Consider the following 22,961-nt stretch of genomic DNA (forward strand, 5'->3'; position numbering starts at 1 on the left):
TTGCCATCTACACACCCGAATAATAATAATAACAAAGAAAAGTAAACAATAAAAGACAGAAATAATCCTATATACAGATAGTATTGCCTCCCCGTCAGCCTCCGACTCTTTACAATCAAGTCAGACCATTGTTTTCCTGAGAACATTTCAAAGTACAACACAAATAGTGAGATGATGATTACAGATGTTTTATTGATTGATAGAATTTACAATCAGTCCCTGACTGACTCGTTTAGGTATATTTTCTTTAAAAAATCATTACCTTTAATAGAGTTAACATTATCACGAGGAGGGTTTCTCCCTTACTCTTCCACTCTTTACGCTATTGCTCAACTTTTTTTTCAAAATACTTTGATTTTTGAAATTTTACCAACAAATTTCCATGAAAGACTATCATTTCCACAATAAGACGGAAGGTGTCGTCCCCTCAGCATCCAGGTTCCGCGCTTAGCCCTTCTTTTTCTATGACAATCCTTTGGTTTATAGCAGCTACAATTTTTAGCTAAAACTAATGTTTCTGCAATAAAGGAGGGGCTGTCACCCCCTTACAACCCATATTGCGCACTTACCTCGAATACTTTCTTCCAAACGATGAGAGGCAAGGAGATAAGTTCTCAAAAAGAGAAAATGTAAGCCTAGATTTTCAAACTGTCAATGAAATGCCCTTAAAATCAGAATGGACGAGAAAATATACCCCCTAGCCTTCTTTCATTTTGAAAAATATATCCGTGATTATATTTCCATCCGTGATTATATTTCTGAGAAAGTATGATATTTTCGTAGATTATAAATAAATATCTTTATAAATAAGCCTTTGTTGCAGGGTTCTCGTACATGTTGATTTTGACGGTGTGATTTTGGGGATTTTCATATTTTTCTAAAAGCGCGAATTATTTTAGGCTTGGAATCAAATAGTTCATAATAGCGAACTGTAAGTAAGGAACAACCTGACCCAATAGCAAACGAAATTCTAAAATTTGAATTTTGATATAATTCATCAAAAGAATTGGCATTATATACTGATTCCAAATATATAAAATTCATTAAGTTCAATCAAAAGCTACGAGCCTAAGAAAATTTGTCAAGTAATCACGCCATCAAATTCACGCCATCAAATTCGATATTTCAGAGAGCCCTACTGTAGAGGTATCAAGCTCCTATCTACAAAAATGTGGAATTTTGTATTTTTGTCGGAAGAAAGATCACGGATGCCTTTTTTTAAATTATATCTTTTATTTTTTTCCTTGAACTAGAGGTTCTAGGCGTTTACCCCCACGGTAAATACCCCCCCCCGTGGAAAATAAGGCATTCCAAATTTGAGAATTTTATTTGAGTTTTTATTTTTTTAATTTCCATAGGGGGAAGGAATTTTGGAACTTATGTATTATGCGCCACTCACTCAAGTTTACGCTGTGTAAAATTCGAGCACACCGGTTTTTTGTTAGTTTCTTCGTTTCTTTAGAGATAAATTTGGGCTATAGAATTGTACATTATGGGAGGGGTGGGGGGGGGGGTAAAGTATAGCGGGTCTGCATGCAAAATGTGTTTGGTACAATTATTCTACATATTAGATAGATGGATAAATAAGTGTATTTTAAAGCCAAATATACGGCCTTGAACACAGTAAAATAACATAAATGAAAGGCACAAATAACATAAACTTTGATGAGCGATCATCATAAAACACTGAAATGAAACACAACATTAACCTAATAATAGTATTTAATACTTAGAAAAACGGTCACTGAAAAAAACAACAACACTTAACACTTGGAAGAAAAAAAAACACTTAAATGAAATATTACATTTACTTTATACTGGGATTCTTTTTTTTTTTTTTGGTTAACAAAATTTCAAGATACCTCGCTATTCATCTGTAATTTTTTAGTGGCTATATACCTAGAAAGAATTGTTTTCTGACTTCAAACTGTCCGAATAGTTTACCCTCCGGTAAATAACCCCCCCCCCCGTGGAAAAAAAGCCTTTCCAAATTTGAGAATTTTACTTGTTTTATTTTTTTAGTTTCTGTAGTGGGAAAGAGTTTTGTTACTTGTGTATTATGGGCAACTCACTCAAGTTTATGCTGTGTAAAACTCAAGAACAAAACCGATTTCTTCGTTAGTTTTTTTTCAGCTTAGCCCGAGACAAGACAAAGACAAGTGACAATATATGGGAAATATATAATTTGCGCTATATATTTGCACATAGAGGGGGGGGGGGAGCAGATAAAGTATTTGGATAGTTTGAATTCAGAAAAAAATTTCTTTCTAGGTATATGACCCCTAAAAAATTACAGAAGAATAGCGAGGTATCTGGGAATTCTGTTAAATAAAAAAAAAAAAAAATATTAACTAACTAACGAGCTAAAAAAAAAAAAAAAAAAAAAAAAAAAAAAAAAAAAAAATTGTTTTATGATGATCGCTGATCAAAGTTTTGTTATTTATACCATTCATTTATGTTATTTTACTGTGTTCATGGCCGTATATTTGGCTTTAAAATGCACTTATTTATCTATCTATCTAATATGCAGAATAATTGTACCATTCACATTTTGCATGCAGACCCACTATACTTTACCCCCCCCCCTCCCCTAATGTGCAAATCTATAGCCCAAATTCATTTCTAAAGTAACGAAGAAAATAACGAAAAAACCGATGTTCTCGAATTTTACACAGCGTAAACTTGAGTGAGTGGCGCATAATACACAAGCACCAAAATTCCTTCCCCCTACAAAAATTAAAAAATAAAACTCAAACAAAATTCTCAAATTTGGAAAGCCTTATTTTCCACGGGGGGGGGAGGGGTATTTTCCAGGGGGATCATCGCCGGGGGGGGGGGGGAGGGTAAACGCCAGCCACCAGTTCTAGAAGATCGGGAGAGAGCTCATTCGAACAGAAATCGAAAGTTATAGTGCACTTTTTAAGTGAAAAAAAAGGAGGGCAGATAACCCCCCTTCCATGCCCCTTTTCCCCCAAAGATACCCGATTAAAATTTTGAGATAGCCGTTCAATTCAGGATAGATGAAAGGTCCAATAACTATGACTCTAGGAATGGCATGCCCCCCCCCCCAAGAGTCCCTGGGGGAAGGGCTGCGAGTTATGCAATTTGCCCAATTTTACACATAGTATTTGTTACTGAGAAATATTTGAATATTTTTAAGGGGAGTAGGGGGCTCTGTGGGAGGATTTTCCGCGGATGTGAAAAGGTAATTTGTGAAAAGGTAATTTGCCAGGGGAATTTTCCATTGGGACGGATTTCCTGGCATGGTTTGATAAAAGGTCATAAATTAAATTAAAAAGAGACATGTTGTTTTTTCAAATGAAAGTCAGGAGCAACATTAAAACTTAAAACGAACAGAGATTATTCAGTGTATGAGGGGGACTGCCCCTTCTTCATCCCTTGCTCTTTACGTGAAAGATTGATCGTTTGTCCCAATTCCTTAAGAATGATTCCTGAAACACAAGCCCAGTTAAATTCAAATGAGAAGCATTTTTGAAGAACTTTAAGACTTCAGCGTAAAGAAGGACAGTTGAGGAAGGGTGGCCCCCTTCATATGCGGAATAATTTCTGTTCGTTGTAAGTTATAATGTTGTTCCTTACTTTCAGTTGAAAAATTTAGCTTTTTTTTTTATTTAATCATATTAAAAAGCAGATTCTTATGCTCATCTAGATCCGTTTATTTACCTTCAATAGTCTTATCGAAAGTCCTTTTTTCGAAGTTTCCATTCCTACTGACAAAGATCGTTCTTTAGTTACTGTTAATTACCATTTACTTGCGGTCTATAACAACCGTTTTTCTTGCATGGACTGGACTTTTAATATGATCCGTACGAATTTTTGTATCTGACCCACTTGCTCGTACTTGGGGCGGAGTCAAACATTTGCATCTTACTCGGCATCAAGGATCTCTGAGACTTGTTTGTTCCCTGCTGAACAATTTGCTTTCAGCTACTCCACGAATGAGACCCACTGGGTAAATCATATGCGACTGAACTGCCCGAGCCCACCAACAGGCTTAGAAATTGCTTCGACTGGGTTCTGCTAAAAAATGTTTTATCCTCCTTGATATCTCTCCCAAAATTGAGGGGCTCAGTTAGATGAATTTTGAAAGACAAGATCTCGAGTGGCTTATGTGTGTCATGGTCCGACCATTTTGGACTGCGTTCTTTCATTGTGAGACAAAAGCATGATTTAATACCGCACGCCTGTCGTATTTCCATTTTGAGTTTAAGGTTATGCAGATTCAGGTTGAATATTTCTGCAGACAATTCTCTTCAAACTCTTTCAATATATAAGAGTTTGAAGAGAATTTAAGGTTATGCAGATTCAGGTTGAATATTTCTACAGACAATTCTCTTCAAACTCTTTCAATATATGAGTTTGAAGAGAATTTAAGGTTATGCAGATTCAGGTTGAATATTTCTGCAGACAATTCTCTTCAAAATCTTTCAATATATTCTCAGGGTGCTGCGTCAAGGACCATGCTACATCCTTAAAGGAAAATAATCTGGACAAACGCCATGCAGTTACTTTTACGCTCAAAATGATTTCACAGTGGTGAACTTGAGATTTAATCTCGAATGAAGCAATAGTTGAAACAACTTTTTCTTCAAACTGAGATTACCTCTTCCCCTTCCTTCTAAACATTCCAAACTCGATCAAATCCACTTTCCCATATATTATTTTGTTCTTAAACTACTTAGAATAACCTCTTATTTTCCAAAAATCCGTGATATCTCTTTTCCTAATTTCAGAAATTACGGACAATCAAAGATTTTTACAAAATTGGTTTTGCTGTATCTTGGATACCAGAAAATAAATGTTCTTTCTTGTATTAATAATGTTTAATAACAATAAAAAAAAAAAAAAAAAAAAAAAAAAAAAAAAAAACTCGAAACACAGTCTTCAGTTTTTTTCAGCTTTCCAACAGAACCATTGTTAAAAAGTTAATGAGTCGCCGCACATTATTTTAGTAGAATATAATCTTTAATAAAACTTTTAGCAAACCTGTAAGAAATCAGCCAGTTGATTGACGGGAAATGCTTTCTCTGTGCTAATTTCTTGTCAAGTCCCCAAAAGACTTGCACAATACCCAATGTGGCGGATGTAACTGGGTCGGAGAAATCCCCACCAGGAGGAGACACAGCTCCAACTATACTAACAGACCCTTCACGCTCTGGATTGCCGAGGCAAGTGACTCTTCCGGCTCTTTCGTAAAAAGATGCAAGTCTTGCCCCCAAATATGCAGGGTAGCCACTGAAAATATAAACAGGATTTACTACATGCAAAGCAAACCAAAGCATTCGCTTCGAGGTTTAAGCAAAAATTGAAGAATCCTGAAGGCTAGCCTAAGAAAGGCAACTATTAAGTTCTGGCACTTAACTTAAAATTAATCAAATAAATAAATGTACAACAAATAATACCAAAAAAGAATGTTTTTTTTAAAGATCTTACACATATTTTATTAATTTACTTCAACGACTCAAATTTTTCTACTTGAGGGTGACAAACGTGGTCCACGTGTCTCGGGGTCATTTTAAAAATGGACAATACCAGTATTACTACCTTGAACCATTAGTTCCAACAAAATGGTGACGGAACCAATAATTTTTGAAATTGGACAAGGATTCTCAAATTCAAACCAGTATTTTTATCAAATTTTAATTGGGTAAAAAAAAAACACTGATAAAGAAACAGTTGATTGAAAGTTACTATTTATATTACTTTGAGTGAACTAACGTAAAATTTCAGGACATAAATTCCTACTGGCCTCTTGAGGTCCATCCAACTTAACACAGTTTGAGGTCGATTCTTTCAGAAACCAAACTTTCCTCTATACGAATAGATAGTATGTGTAGGTCAGTAAGTTAAGTGTCAATCGAGTGCTCGGAATTATTTGAAAATAGTTGAGGTTTAGGAATATGCAATATCTAGATATAGTTTCTTTAAAACAAACTGTTAGGATGTTTCTCTAAGCATACAAGTTTTCTCCAAGGTTAGTAAGCAATAGCAGATGGTGTGCAAAGATCTACAAACAGCTTATCTTCAGAACTTCTCAATTTTCATGTAAAGAGTGAACAATCACTTTTTATAGCAATCACTTGACTTTTTTTTACATTTTAAAGAAAGCATTTGAACTAGCTAAATAAAATTTTCCGATTTTCAAAAGTTAATATCTGGGCTGATTTTCGAAAGTTTGATTTGCCTGGGAAACAATTATTTACGCTAAGCCGGTTTTTGAAAAGTGTGTACCTCGTTCTTAAAAAATTTTATTCCTAATATAAAAGTTGCGTTAAAATACTCTAGGCGCCCTCTAAATGCACCCTCAACCGGTAATATAGGCACCCTCAACCGGTACCAAAAATTCAGCCGGTACAAGCATGGCATATGCGGTATGCAAGTAGTTTTGTTCCCTTGTTCATCAAGATTTTTGATTGTGCACCCACTCCTCAATAATTGTATATATTGATTTTCTTTAGTTCATTATTCTTTTTATTCGCTTGACTCTGTTTAACTCTGTTTAGTTTGAATCTGTGATATTTCAAATCAATGTAAATTTTTGCATGACGATGGCTATGGCTGTGATTTTCATATGTTTTATATGTTTAGTGTCTTATTATGACAAAAACTGCCGCTGATCGGCATGACCGTTTTTATGGCGTTTGAAAATAAAATCGTTATTTATTTATAAATATGACATATATTGAACATTATCAAGGCTTCAAGGGTGAAACAAGCATCAAAAGTCGCATTCTCATTCTCAGCTTTGTTCTCTTTAAGTATTGGCAATGTCCAATTTGTGTTAACGTTTTTTAACCTTGGATGCAATTGCTCGTTCATTTGCTGTTTATTGGATACTGCGTTTCTCTAGCATCAGAGGTATGTTCAATTTTTGTCCAATGAACTTTAACATGCACTTTTTTGTGGATTTTTACATTTATTTTTGCAATCACTACTTAAGAGACACTTCAAATCTTTTCTATTTTGAGTTTCTATGGCCTTTTACAAACAGTTAATTGCCAATTTAAATAATTTTAGGTCAATACTGGGCCAAGGAACCATTCCTATATTGGCAGTTGCCAGGTCTATTTTCTCTGTTATTACTTATGCTCCGTGGTGTAAATATTCACAAACTGCTTGACTGAAGGGACTCCTTTGGGAGCATATCTTGGCAAGGTATTTCAGCCGATTTTTCTACTAGGTATCTTCTAAACTATTACTTTGATAGAAATTCTAAATCTCTATTTCTTTCTATAGATAGGAATGCATTGCCGTAAGAAACAACATTAATCATTGGAACCAGATTTATTGTTTATTCAAAGGAATAGTATAAAAGCAGAACAATCGTTGCAGTCCATCAAATTTGTTTACGTAAATCTTCAGTAGCCTCCGTTCTACTGATGGTGTTTAGTAGTCAGTTTAAGCAATCGCCTTCAGACTTATTCATCATTTCATCTTCAGTAGCCTCCGTTCTACTGATGGTGTTTAGTAGTCAGTTTAAGCAATTGCCTTCAGACTTATTCATTATTTCATATTCAGTAGCCTCCGTTCTACTGATGGTGTTTAGTAGTCAGTTTAAGCAATCGCCTTCAGACTTATTTATCATTTCATCTTCAGTAGCCTCCGTTCTACTGATGGTGTTTAGTAGTCAGTTTAAGCAATTGCCTTCAGACTTATTCATTATTTCTATTAATTATTATGCTCATTTTTGGTTCATAATCAGCAGAGGAGTAGGTAGGTTTTTCAGCACCCTGGGGAAATGTCCATTTTTGCCTCCCCCCATTAACCCCTTTACACCCGCCCCTACCCTCTTTAGAGTGGCACTGAAAATTATTTGAAAAACAAATGTTTTTTCTTCTTCTTTTAATTGTTCGAATTAAAACACGATACACCATGCACCAACCCAAGAAATTTCCAGCTCATCACTCGGTTTCAGCCAATTTACAAAACTATTTGACCAAAAGAGTATGTATTTAAATTGCGTAAATTAAAGAACGGTACACCCCTCCAGGCGGTTGCCAATGCCTCACTTGGTTTTGGTTTGATCTCCAAAACTATTTAAAAAACAGACATGATTTTTAACTGCATGGTTAATAAAGTCACAAAAACACAAAATTCTTCCTTACTCTTACACAGACAATGAATAGACCATAAACCCTCGCCGGGTTTTCAAACTACGCATAACATCTTAAGTTATAATCAATTCTTTAACGATCTTGATTAGACATGAACTAGACGAAGAAACAAAGACCCTGCTATGGCAAGGTAGATGCCCAAGCATAGTATGGAAGGTAAGCCCAAGCTTATCATTAGCAAGGGCCAAAGTCCGAAGCTAGAAGAGGGAGGTAAAAAAGACGGTATGTCAAGTATATTATCTGTAACCCATCAAGTACATATTTTAAGGTACATATACGGAAAAAAATCAAAAAGTTTTATTAATATGATTTTGGCATTAAGGTCCTTGAGTAGGAAAAGAGCCCCAAAAGTGTTGAAATGATGCCAAGAGTACCACTGTGGCAACCTTGTTATAGATTAAACGGGTTTCATAAGAGGAGGAGAGCCCCGAAAACTGCCTTTCAGCTAAGAGGCAGAACAATAAAAGAGATGAAGTTTACCGATTTAAGAAAAATATAATAGGAGATTCGTAATCTAGATTACTAGTTTGATAATCATTTTAAATTACTAGTGAATGGATTCATCCATAATATTTTTCACCTTACAGGGCCATTAGCGCATCTGTCATTTAGTATGATTCATCTGACCATTGTATAACTATGTCTGGTTTTTTACCTTTTTTACCGCAATAATAAACTTTATCAAAGCGAGATTTTTTACAGAAAAAATTGTTAAAATTAAAAGAAGGGTTTGATGAAGTTCAATGGAGTCGAGTAATTAACAATAAGAGTCCAAACCAATCCTTACACGAAGTTTTTTACATAGGCCTATTGAATGAAAAACTTGGTATTTTCTGCCCGTGTCGAAATCCAAGGGGAAAGAAGCTTTCTTCCAAAGAAACTGGATATTCCAATCTCATTTAAGATCTACTGATTAGTAAAATCAGTTGTAAAAAAATCAGAATAAAGTATCCGGCAAAAAGTCAATTTGCTAGAAAGTATTGCAGGTGTAATTTTTAACTACTTCATATTTTTATTTTCAGGGAAAATAATTTTTTGTTACAACTTCATAGATAAAGTGAAAGAGCTTATCATAATAAAATCTGCTCAAAATTCAAATTCTCTATGGAAAACATGGGACTTGATTAAAGACAAAATCGGAAATAAAAAAAAAGTCGTCGTATCCTGAGATGCTACTCGATACAAATGGCAAAGAAGTTAGAGGACCACGAACTATCATCAGCAGAAGTAGATTGTTATTCTCTAAGGTCACATAAAAAATATCTCTCTCCAGCTGAAAATACGGGCATATTTCTGGCCCTGGTTACTGTTGCAGAATTTCAGAATATTTTTAAGAATTTAAAAAATCATAAATCATTGGGATATGCTGAACTGTCAATTAAAATACAACAAAGTATTGCAGGTGTTCGAACCAACCTTCGTAATTTAAATTCATGTATTTGTTCGGCTATATCTACTTTTAGATGGAAAACTGCATGTGTTATACCATTACACAAAAAGGAGACAAATCTGAATTACTGTCCAATTGCAGTTTTATCACCATTACATATAATATTGAAAAAATTTAAAAAGGGAGGATTTCTAGCTTCCACATTGGCTCGTCAGGTCAGTTTATAACCCACCCAAAATATCATTCGGGACCTTCTTAGCGTTTCGACTACGAATGCATGTTATTTCCCTTTAAATTCCAAAACCTATATCCATACGCAATAGAATGATAGTAGAAAAAAAATGTTAACCAACCATTTCTTACCTATCAGCGGGCATTTCAGCAAGTCTTCCAGAAATTTCTCTAAGAGCTTCGGCCCATCGAGAAGTTGAATCAGCCATCATAGACACGTTATAACCCATGTCTCTATAGTATTCAGAAAGGGTAATACCTACATAAAAGAAAAATAAGATCAATAAATAGCATGTAATCCGATGATAGTCTCACTCAACGCTTGCAAAACCATCTTAGAAAATAGTGTCCTCTTCAGAAACACAAAATACTTGGAAAAAGTCAGGAAAAGATAGAAAGAACGGATTACTAACTTCAACGATTTGGAAAGGTTGTAAGCAACTCATTAGAATCACAAAGCAAACTCTACACAATCATAAATGAAGACTTACGTATATTGTTAAAATGGAAGCCTATATTATAATGAATAGCACAATTGATACAAGAAGAGACTACCTTAACAAAAACGAGGAAAAAAAGAGTGCTCAAGTCCAAAAATTGAGCATAATAGCCTTTATAATTTAGGGAATTACTAGAAAAATGGATATGGAATGAGCGGAAAATAAAATATGAACAGACACAAAGGAACAGGAAGAACAAGTAATTAATTATACAAGGAGATCATATTTTGACTGAATTTTTGCTTTCAATTTCCACTAGAGGGGAGATTTTTGGATGTTTCCTTTGAGACGAGAAATTTCTCCCTCCTTCTTCATATAGACATGTAAATTGGTGGCCCCTGGTCACTAGAGAATTGGGCTAAATGATGCTTCCTATTTTGTATTTCTTCAATTATTGACCGATTTTCATGAAAGCTCGTCATTACTAGTTAAAACAAAAGAATCTATCAAAAGACATTCATATCTATATACACAATTGCTAAAGAGAAGTAAAAAAAATAAAATAATAATAACAGCTACATTTTGTAAATAAAAAGATATTTCTGCATTAGGGCTCAAATTTGTTTCTATACATTTTCATCGCCTCTTTCACATGCCTGTTTAACTTTCCCTAGGTACAAAAACTCATTTACTGATAATTACTCCTTGAGCATGTCCCTGACAAAAGATCCCAATCCCGTCTAGTCACAGACCTTCTATCCTGGCCCTTAATTTTGGACGTGCGCATCCATACACTATATGAAAGGGGCAATCAAGCAGAAGTATAATTTTTACTGCAAAGATTAACATGGTTAACAAGTTGCAAAAACAGCTCTTTATTCCTCTTGGATGTGGTCTCCTTTAACAGAACATAGTTACTGTCATGGTTAAAAGCAGTCACAGAGCTCGCTAATTCGAATACTCTTTTAGCTCATTTTCAAATTAGATAATGTAACATTTCCATGATCAAAAAGATGCATTAAATTTTAGAATAAGCCGTAATAGTTCCATTATAAGAGGGACAACGCTGCCCTGCTGGAACCCCCTTCTTTTCATGCTTAAATATCAATATACTTTTTGCTGAAAAAAATACGCAAATAGAAACCAACATAAGACTTATTCAAAAACTAAGAATTTCGCGGTGAATCTTCGAAACTTTGCACAGAAGGCCAGTTAGAGGCCACCATTTAAAAAAGTTCTAGCTGGACAGTATTATTGTTTGAATTTTAAATTCCTTTTATCTATTGAACGTTTATACTCATGCTTTTGGCAAAATCTATGCTGAAATTAGATTTGAGGCCTACAAGCGTATTATCTGTCCAGAACGTTGTGTATCTATACTAGCCACAGAAAGCAAATGAACATTTAAAGCTAAACATGAAACAAGTCAGTACACATCTTTCTATGACCACTAGTCAAACACAATTAGCCAGAAAAACAAAAACATATAGAGATTAAATATTTTAAGCACAGAACTAAAATGCCACATTGATTGCCTCGAAATAAACAGCTTTTTTTTCAAACCACATTGTCTTCCATTTAGAAAATCTTTCATTAGATAACTTACAGGTAGAGACATTTATCAAAAAGGTTCCTCACTTAATCATACACCTCAGAAGTCATTTAGAATTGTTTTCCAAAAGAATTAGTCAACTGTTTCAATAATTTAAAAAATAAAAAATAAGATGCAACCCGCAGCGGCGCATCATTTTTATTATTGATAACGTAACTCTACAAAAAGAGAAATACTCAGCATTTACTTTAGTAGATATTAAAAATACGAAAGAATAAATTTCGTAAAAAAAAAACAATTCATTTTAAAATCTAGACCCTCTTTAAAAAAATTAGTTTTGCATTTCTGTAGAAAAACAAGCACGTTAAATAAATACAAAGACATATAAACGCACAGAGACAAACTGATGATGTTCTCTTTACATGTCACTATATTTCTCCCAAACCCGCTCCCCCTCTTTTCTGCAATTACAATTCTATCTAATCAGGAGACTGTTTCATGGTACATTTTCCTTCTCCTCAGAGCAATTTCTTCTCTTTTAATATTTCTCTCCTTTTATTTCATTTTAAAAAGTATTTTGATTTAGAGGCATATATATGCTTTTGGACATAAATGAGGCAAGGGTTAACTTGTCAACTTAATTAAAAGAAAAAATTACCAGTATAAATAGAAGCTTCACGAGCAGCAACAGGCATGTTTGATGTGTTTGCAACGAGAGCTGTTCGCTTCATAATTGACTCAACCTAAAATAATTAGAAGCAAACACCTAAATATCACATATAAATAGATTCCAAACGCCAATCCACACTGAGAAATTGAGATGGTTTATATTTCCGGCAGACACAAAAAAAGTATGAGTATTCTCCTGCAGATATTGGTTATGAACTAAATAAATCTAAAAGCTATATTGGCCATATTTATAGAGTGCATTCTATTCACGAAGAAAAGTCACACGAGACTCGCTTAAAATAGTGTTCTATTAGCGTCTACAGTATTCCAAAGTCTATATTGCAAATACTACTAGTAGCAGTGCATTACAGCAGTAAGCCGACAGGTGAATACCCTTCCTTTAGCTCATCCTCTTATTAAGCTGCTGCCTTTTCTATCTCCTAGGAAGTGAAATAAATAAATTTACTTATTATATAAATAAGGTGCATACACACAAGAGGGGGCGGGGGAGGGGAGGAATATCCTTCACCCTAACTTCCCAAGCTGTTTAGCTACATAGTTACCTGTCTCTTCGTACAATTTATTTGTTATTTATTTTCACTTTTTTTTCAAATTCCCCCTCCCTCTTCCAGAATACATTCTTGCGTACATACCTGGTCCAAATAGAAAGTTTTAAGTAAGATGCATTAAACCCAGGAAAATTTATACTGAAAAGACTCAAAATACTTAATATATCTTTTTAATGAAGATATTCAAACACCACCTAGTGTCAATAATTTAAATTCTATTTTAAAGCCAAATACAGAAAATTAATAAGTTAAATTAAGACGTCACATGCCAAAAAAAATGTATTCGTATTGGAAGACTGGGACGTGTCAATCGACATGTGCTATTTTAGCATTTGTAAACCAAAAGCTTAATAAAGCAGATGAAGAATTGATGTTTTCTAAATAAATACAAAAGTACCCCGTGAATAAGTTTACAATTGTACCTCAATTTCTTTAACATTTTCAAGTTCCATGCAACTACACACAAATGATTTCCATATTAACAAACTATTTATAATATTTTCTATTACTGCTGTTCAGTCTATCACTTGAAGAAGGACAGGTAAACCTTAAAGCATGTAAAACTGTTCAGGGTTCACAAAAGTTACTTTACTGGCCATTCATAGCCAAATTTACCTTCTGAACTATGTTATTAAGACCAGAGTGAATGGCATGTAGAATAAATATGAAGTCAGTATTAGGGATCAGTCTATCTAATGAAAGGCCAATAGTTGAGATGTTGAAATATGAATATAAATTATGACTACCGAAACTCTAGTATAATCGTTGTTAAGTTGCAACTTAGAAAAGATGTATATATAACAAAAATAAGCCAACAAGGGCTTGTTACAGGTCAAAATCTAAAAAAGAAATTTGAATGGCATCCCATTACTTTTTCAAAAAGACAAAAGAAAAAAGTTGATTACGCAGAAATCCTCACAATCAATTCGAAACTTAAACCAAATATCTACTTACTGTAAATAAACAAAAGTTATTCTATTAGGAGTTTAATAGTAAATCTTAGCAGATGTCTTCCCTAGTGGCTGCATGCATTGGAGCAAGGCGTGAACGATGATCAATCCATTAAAACAGCCGTATCAATAAATGACGATTAACGAATTTAGAGATGGAACCCTTTAGGTAGCCATAATGGGACATTTTCAACCATGTGCCACTTTTTTTAAATTGTTTGAACTCGATTATTGTTTAACTGCCCACTTTTCTTACCATAAATAGAATTTAGAGGACGTTGTTTAAAATTAAGACCAGTTCCATATAAATTCACAAGGCATAAACGTTCCATTCCAAATGGCATTTCAAGAAAAGAAGAAACTAAATATAGAATAATTACTTCGGGTCATTATGGAAAAAGTGGGGTTGGAAAATAGCAATGCTACTTTGCAGTTTTTGTCTGAAAATACTATTTGTACATATAAAAATACTTTTTGCTCAAAGAAAAGCTGTTAAAACACAAGTTGTGCTGCTAAAGTGTCAGCGGCTTTTGGAATTCTGTCGAATTTTGCTATTAGCAACTTTGGAACTTTGTTCATACCTGACTTCGGGATGTATAAATCTAGCAACAGGCTGTTATAAACAAAACAAAAAGTTTACTTCGATATCCCGATGTTCATCTTTATGTCTTTCTTCTTTTTTTCAACCAGAAATAACATTTTTCTTAAATCAACAAATAATCACAGATGTATCTAAAGATTGCCAAGGGTCAGCGAAATTTGACAAAGAAGGCGCACACTTAAAGTTCTTCTTGAACAATACTCCCACCTCCTCATTTCGTCATCCTAGTCCTTACTAAGGTAGCATAGACTGATTTGAAAGGATCTAATACCATCGGGGAACTCTCTTCTAGTGGATTAACTAGGCCCTTGGAAAATTTTCTTGAGTCATGCTGCTAAATATGGTATTAGACATATCATTTGTATTTCCTTGTGTAGAGCAAAATTCAATGAAGATTTCCATACAGTTAAGTTTTTTAAAAAAAGAAGAAAGGGTTAATATCCTTCAGAGCCATTGCTGGCACATAGGGCGTCAAATCGACGGTCCGGTCGCAGGATCTTTTTACAGGGACAAGTGGCAAGTCTGTCGTCCAACCTTGCTGCAGCTGGGATAGATCTCTGGGTCTCCTATGTCAAGCAGCTGTCAAGCGGAGCGCCAATCCACTGTGCTGCCAAAGGGAAAATTAAGTTTTAAAGGACAAGTTAAGTTTGATTTTGGCAATCAAAAACCACCAAAAAACCACAGAAGTTACGCAAATAATTGAAGTCAAATAAAATCTTTTGTCGTTTCCTTATATAATCAGAACACAACAAGACACATGTAAACCTGTGTGACATACCTGACCACCTATTTCTGTTGTAAGCTCAGGAAAATCACGCAGTACTTCAGACATTTCGTTACCACGCTCTCCACATCCCACATAAATAATAACATCACTGTTACTATATTTTGATAAAGATTGTGAAATAACAGTTTTGCCACAGCCAAAAGCTCCTGGAATAGCAGTAGTTCCACCAAGAACGCACCTATAAACAATTCAAGTTATTAGTAAGCTAATACCCAAAAACTATCGAGCTTTGTTAAAATTTGCTGAAATAACTAAGTGGCGAAATACTTCTTCAATAAGCAAGACCCTTCGAGTTAAGCATTTTTTTTTCTACAACCTTGAATCGCATTCGGTGTTCCACTACAAAGTTTAAAATAAAACTTTAAAATGAATAAGTGTTAGTTATACAAAGATAGAAAATGAGCTTACAAAAATTTCAAAGTTTTATTTACCAGATCGACTTACTTTTCCTTCTTGAGAATAATACAACTCCAGTCACAGGGTTCAATTCGTCATAAAAGAAAAGAAAATCAAGAAAAACTCGAATCTATGGATATTTCAGCCTAAGACCGGACCCTATTAGGACCCTTTAAGACCCCACAAGATCACCATTGCCCCCCCGCCCCCAAACACTCTCTAAACCCCCAAAACGCCTACCGTGTGTATCTACGTTGCTGACTTGTAAAAGCAACTAAGAATTTTCCGCGACAATTTACAGCGTCCCAGGGTTACCTATCCTCGAGGCAAAAGAGCTTGTCTTCGACGTTTCAGAACCAATACTGACGTCAAAGATTGAAACGTTTACAACCATGAAACACCATGCACAAGGGCCAAGGTTACTTAAATTGGATAAATCTGAATAAAGAAGTACACTATTGTGTTCATTAAAGTCTAGCTGGTGGATTTGACAAATCCACCTATTGAACATTGTGTTCATTAGTAAATCCAAAATGTTTCGAAAATGCTTTCGAAAGCATTTTAAACTAGAAAAAATTCAAGAAGTAAGTAGAATCGCGAAAACTAGATCTGTATACTTTTCCATGTTAAGAACAAGAAGTTTGACATAACATCCGACCTATTTTGTTTTGCCAATGGAACTTCAAGGAACTACAGATTATACAAAAATAACTACAAATACCTACGTCCAAAGACCTATACCAAAAATCAGATTTCTAATCTCATCGGCGAAGTTAACAATAAGTTCTGAAAGCCTATTGTCCAGCATTAACTTTTTTCTCTTCTGATCAGAGAATTAAGGAGTTTGAGGAATGTATTGTCAGAGTCTTCATCAAGGTTCTCTCTGTTGATTGAAAGAGCACTTGCCTCACCTCTTATACATCCTATAAGAGTCGTCCTAGCCGATTGGCTAGAACGCTAGACTTGAAATCGTTTGTCCATGAGTGTAGGGGTGTGAGTTTTGGTGTCATTGGTTATTTGGTTTGGACCGGGGTCTGTGAGGTGACTCTATAGGCTCAGCCAGTCATACCAGCTCTAAATTAGTTCCTGGAGAAATCTGGGGAAGGTTAACAGGAAGGATGGGCAAAAGCACAGGATGGCTGGCCCCCATCCCCTCATTGCACTTCCTGGCTGAAAGGTCATGAAACGGAGATCAGTACCGCCGGTACGGACTGTAAAGTCCAGTGCTGTATTCTTTACATTTTTTTTTACCTTATATAAGTAATTGGTATAGATGATGTTATGTAAGTCGCTGACAATAAAAAGAATTTTTTTTACTTACAATATTCAGCTCCGAGAATAAAAAAAAAGAAGCGAAAATCAGCGAAAGCAGCCATCATATTTGAGAAGTAGGAAGGATAGAAACGGCGATCTTTTTTCTCGGCGGAATCATAGGCCCATGGGCTACTTTTAATTACAAGTTTTTTTTTTATTCATCAACGTTAAAATGTTAAAACAAACGTTAAAATGACTTACGAAAAATGTTAAAACAAACGTTAAAATGACTTACGGAAAATGTTAAAACAAACGTTAAAATGACTTACGGAAAGAGGGAATCTAGAACTCTTTGTCCAGTGAGAAGTGGATGGTTTGCTGGAAGTTTTTCAACCACAGGACGCGCTTGGCGAACCGGCCAAACCTGAAGCATGCTATATCTTGTCTTCTGTCCATCAAATTCCGTTTCAAGAATGTCATCCTGTATAAAATAAAATAATTTTCTATTTATCCTTAGTATCTTTCAAACTACTCAGACAATTTCTTCTGCGAGCAATGCGATGCAATTAAGTTACTCGATGGTATTCGATTTCTATAAACAAAATGGTAATGCAAAAATAAGATAAGTACAAAGTAAAACTTTTAGTCAAGGAAGAGAATAAAATAGCCTAAAAAAGCCAAAGTATTCCAGCTTCGCATCGGAAACCTTTACCAAAGGAACAAAAAAAAAAAAAAAAAAAAACTAGACTAAACAGTTAAAACTACAAAAAAATATCGATATTAAGAACTCCATACACAAGGAAAAAATTGCAAAAAATGAGGGAATTCTTTATTCATTTATTTTATTCACTGCCTTGATTAAAAATTGACCATTAAATTCCATTTCATTTAATTCAGAAACGGAATAGAAGTGTGGTCTAAAAATGAGTTACTCAATAGAATGCATTAGAAAGTTCACTTTCAATTTTTTTCTGTGCACTACAACTTCTAAGTTATTACTGATATTTTTATAAAACTTCCTGTTTAACACTTAATGCACATAGCAAAGATATGGGTATAGGGCACCAATAACTTCTTATTATTTTGCTCATAACAACCATGAAACCATAATTACTCAGACAAAGGATAGTTGACACTAAGTGGGCTTTGACCACTGCCCATTTATAGGATAAAAAGAGGATGCGGCACTAGACCCTTAAGGTCCAAACCGGCGGTGCTGATCTCCGTTTCGTGGCCCTTCAGCCAGGAAGTGCAATGGGGGACCTAATAAATTTGCTCTAAAGACACAGCTTAGCAGGAGAGACTGATGACAGAGGTGCAAGTGGGAAGGAAGAAGTGTAAGCAGGTAAAGAATTGCAGAGATACGAGAAGGTGGTTGATGACAACACTTATTGGTGAGTGACAGGGTGATTTGACAATAATAACGATATTAATGTCATATAGCCTTTGAAGGCTGAGTACATGGTTTTAAACTAGAGGGCGCCCCCCAAAGAGATGGAAACAACTTTAGATTGCTCAGCTTTCCACACCTTCTCAACCTGGCAGAGGATAGAAATTCATATAGGAGTTATATCAATAGACTGGTGAAAAAAGATGTCCCAAAATTACTTTCAAGGACGGATGGGACTTAAGTCAAGTAAGTCAATGTCAATGACAAGGTAGGATTCTATGGAACATCCTCCCCTAAGATGTTCCGTAAGACCCTACCCACTAAACATTTTTAGACATTCAGGCGTAAAAAATTAATTTTTAATGAAAGGAATCCTCAACAAAGCAATCCTTGTGGATTCAACCCTTAAGGCCAAATGCGTGAGTATCATGATTGAGATGATTTTCTCAGGGGGGGGGGGTTGTTAAAATAAGACAAAATCAAGTCGATTCCATCAAAGAATTGTCAAGTTCTCTAAAGGAGTCATTCGGACTTATCCTGGAAAGAGAAAGGTGCCAAATTCTTCATGTGTGCAACTTTGATTTTAAATTACTTAGTCAAATGGCAAGTTGCCCCTTTTTCTCCACTACACAGCACTGATCTTATGAGTACCAAGTTGCATTTTCTAAAACGGGCATCAAGGGCCAAGTCTTATCATCGTCATCTTTACTATGATCAATAATATCGTCGTCATCTTTACCAAATCGTCATTCTCATGGTGACGTTCATTACATAAAAATAATTCTAAAGCTTTATGCACCTAAATCCTCCCCCCCCCCTCTTCAAGCACACCCTCCAGTAATCAATTTTGAAAAGTTCTCTCCTTGACGCAACCCCTGCCCAGGGAATATTCCAAAATGTATTAACCCGCAAGAAATTTGTAATGGTAAGAAAAAGTTGAGGCTTTTTTTCAGACCAAATTATAGGATAATTATTAAATATTTTATGGCGGTGGGTTCTTATTCTGTTGGCTATATAATTGGGAGCTTTTATACATGGTTGCTGAGGTAAACTCAACAATCTAAACTTCACTTTGGCGAGGAGTTTCGAGTGGAGCAAAAATTTGTATTCTACAATTCAAACCTAAAACGTCCGAATCATGTACAAGGCATACATTACCCAGTAATTATAATCAATAACTCCCCAGCAAGACAAGAATTGTTGTAAAAGAATTTTTTTTTACCCACCACCATATAGAAATAAGCTGCGAACTAAAACTGTGAAACATAAAAAACATAATATCCACTATGAAACAGTAGGAATAAGAATACAGCTGAACTTACAGAAACAGTATAAGATCCCGGAGGCGCAATCCATGTTACAGTGCCTCTTGCCTTAGAAGACAACATCAGCCTGTGATCAACTAGACGAGTCTCTAAAACGTTCCCATAAACATCACCTCCAGTAATATGGCTACCAACCTGAAATGTCATTTGAGAACCTCAATGCAATACTTTAAGGACACAGATACTAGGTAATAACGAAAAATTAAGACACGGAATAAATAAATGATACCCAAATAATTGCCAAAAACCGTTTGCTAAGTTGTCTTCAATGGGAGGATTAATGGAGTAATTTATGTTCAAATGCACTTTGATCCTTCTAATCTGCATTCCACTGCTGATTCTCTTTAACAAACAGCTTAGCAAACGGTATTTTGAAATTATCCCAGAAGTATGAAAACAAAACTTTAGGTGGGATTTTTAGGTCTACAATCTTCAAAACTTAATTTATGTTATTTTTTAAACTTAAGAATGTAAGAAAAACTATCTGGTTTGATCACGGCAACATCTTTAAATGATGAATTTCCGAAAGCTATAATACGTTTTTAATGATGTTAATTTAAAATATATCATGACAATCATTCAATTTGAGAAGCTCAAACTGAAACCATAACATAGTCTTTATCAGAATACTTTCAAGACCATGTATGTGCCCCATCACGGCTTTGCAGAATCTGAAGCAATTGGGTCCTAGAAGGCCCATTCTACTTCTAACAGTGGATTTCCTGAAGCACCGATATCTGTGCTTCTATGCACTTTTCCCAGGGGATCTTGATTCTGAATAGGCGGAGATAACATTTGGCACTCCATAAGGCACGAGACTTGCTGCCCTTTAGTCTTTAGCTGTCTTTAATTATTAATAAATTAATAGAACTGTCGAACGATTCAAATATGTGGCACGTTTATATTCCCTGCTGAAATACCTCAATGAGCGGTCGCAACTAGTCCCTCAGTTCTATAGCTTAAAAATCGGTATGGTGTAAAGTAAATATTGGTGCAGTTCAAAAGGGCTCCAGGTTAAAGTAAAAAAGGCTAAAGTGATACATTTGAAACCTATAAAAGGAGACAGTGTCAATCCCCAACCCTTGCTAGCCTACCACTTCGACTGCAGGTATTCTTGGTGTGACATTCGTTGACGATTCTTCGTTTAACCCTCACACTACGAACCAAGTAAGAAAGGGCAACTACATGCTGCAATCCTTAACCACATTGCATCGACTTGGGTTTTCTATAAGGCAATTGCTACCTGCGTAAAGGTGTTACGTACGCCCTTTGCTCGGATACACCTGCCAAGTTTGGGGAACACAAGTCCGTGAGAATGACTACCTTAGCGACAAAACAAAAACACAACAAAACCGTCCTTAAAGCTTATCCTAAGAGCCAAGTATGTTACTTACGAATCTACCCTCGCAGCTCTACGATTCCTAGACCTTAAAGAAGGTAGGCAACACCAAATGTGCTAGTTTTGGCACTCCACACTTTTGAGTAATAGACACGTTCCCTACTACATTCCCTACTACCCTCGGCCACTGCAGTCAACATAAACACACGTCACAAGAACAAGTTTGAACCAGTGCACTGCAGGACAAATCCTTCCAGTGTTTCATTCTTTACTCCTTTTTTTACTAGCGTCATAAATCTTATCTAGTGTTTTAATTTGTTATAAAAATCAGCGCAAAATAGTTGCGGTGTTAGCCGTAACTAAGATAGCCATTTTTACTCAATGAATCTTGAATAAAAAGAAAGAGTTTGATTTATAATACAATTTGTTTGAATCCTCAAGGTGAATCATCCGGGCATCACGCACACGTTAACAGATTATCCAAGGAAGAATACAACTGAAAGCAGAATCAATCAGTTTCAAAGCAGTACGATTGAAAACTGCTTTAACAAGCCCTTATTTCAATTATTCAAGTAAGGTTTAAAGTCTTACCCTAATATTCCGACTTGGTTTGAAATCCCAAGTAGCTGTTCTACTCAAAGCTGGAGTGTTGATGCCACGAGGAATGTAGATACTGTGCGTCAAGTCGTGAATGCCCTAAAATAGAAAAAAACTTAAATACACAATGGAAAGTAGAAAAATTTATAATAATACAAAATATAAGCTAAAAATTACAACATGGCCCATTCTTGGACTTTCAAACCGTCATCAGAATTACCAATAGCACATTTTAATAGGGCTAGAACGACTTAAAAACGGATTTCTTTGAACAAACAGTGAAAATTTGCGAAATGAAAGAGGTAAAAAAAATACATACTTAAAATGATTCCTCCTACCTTTCTAATCAATCATTGCAGTCAGTTTATACATTAGAAACTAAGGAATCTGATAGATTCTGTCCTAGGAAGTTCATCCGAGTGCAGTCAACTCCAGGAATCCCATCCGAATACGACCCTGCTTTAACTTTCTTCATATTGCTTGTCAGATATGAAAAGTCATTTTTCTATTGAAGCTGATTTTACAGAAACCGAAACTTTAACATATTTATTGAGATGAGTTTTTTTCGTTCAATTGATTCTTTTTATCTGAAATATTGCATTTTCTTCCGATAAGACTTTGTTCCCATCTTATCAACAAGTTTTATGACTACAATTGCCATTAAAACACAAAAGACATAAAAAAAAACTTTTTGCTGCTGGGCCATCTTTGGTCTATTCTTACCTGAAAATCACGACTTTCTAAGATTTTTTTTTTGTAAATATAAAGTTATGAAATTTTCATTTATGTGATATAGTTAAGTGATGAGATTTTTAGGGCAGTGTCGCATTTTCGTCAGTGTTGCCATGTTGAGACGTTAAAATAAATAAGCAAAAATAATAAACTTACCACGCTTTTTGTCTATAAAAATGCAAATACTAACAATCTGTAGAATCCCAAAGACAAATAAAGCTTCAAAGGAAAGCTACAAATTCTTAAGCTGTTTTGAGCCATATTATTTTAGCTTTTATTGCTGATTTTTTTACTCGCGATTTTTTTCTTTATTTTAATTTGGCACCTGCTACCAGGAATACGCTAGATTAATCGAATAATAATATGATTTTAATTAATTCTGCGTAACTCAATAGAATTGTAATTGAACCGCAAACGAATTTCTTAGAAAAGAAATAATCGTAGTCGAATCGTAAATGTCAGTTTTTTGCAATTAATCTCTCAAAAGTGCCAAAAGAAAACAATTAACTAAAATATGTGACAGAAAGATGTTATTATTTCAGTTGTAGCTTGTTACTGAGAAAAAAATCATATAAATTGATGACCTAGGAGGAGCAAAAAGGCT

At 34.9% G+C, this 22,961-nt stretch overlaps 1 protein-coding gene across 2 annotated transcripts in view; it reads right to left on the bottom strand.

Moving 5' to 3' along the window:
• Window positions 1-22,961, bottom strand: part of LOC148940018 (V-type proton ATPase catalytic subunit A) — a 60,734-nt gene that overhangs the window by 6,438 nt on the left and 31,335 nt on the right. For both annotated transcript variants that reach the window (XM_089105913.1, XM_089105912.1), the window contains exons 5-11: window positions 21,620-21,724; window positions 19,687-19,824; window positions 17,304-17,455; window positions 15,316-15,502; window positions 12,407-12,491; window positions 9,889-10,015; window positions 5,008-5,256 (exon numbers count right to left, since the gene is read on the bottom strand). In XM_089105913.1, the coding sequence (XP_088962039.1) occupies window positions 5,008-5,256; window positions 9,889-10,015; window positions 12,407-12,491; window positions 15,316-15,502; window positions 17,304-17,455; window positions 19,687-19,824; window positions 21,620-21,724 (1,043 nt within the window). The remainder of the gene's footprint in view (window positions 1-5,007; window positions 5,257-9,888; window positions 10,016-12,406; window positions 12,492-15,315; window positions 15,503-17,303; window positions 17,456-19,686; window positions 19,825-21,619; window positions 21,725-22,961) is intronic.

The sequence above is a fragment of the Artemia sp. Qi Xiang Cuo genome, chromosome 20 (genome assembly GCF_049724085.1).
Source record: "Artemia sp. Qi Xiang Cuo chromosome 20, ASM4972408v1, whole genome shotgun sequence".
Classification (NCBI taxonomy): domain Eukaryota; kingdom Metazoa; phylum Arthropoda; class Branchiopoda; order Anostraca; family Artemiidae; genus Artemia; species Artemia sp. Qi Xiang Cuo.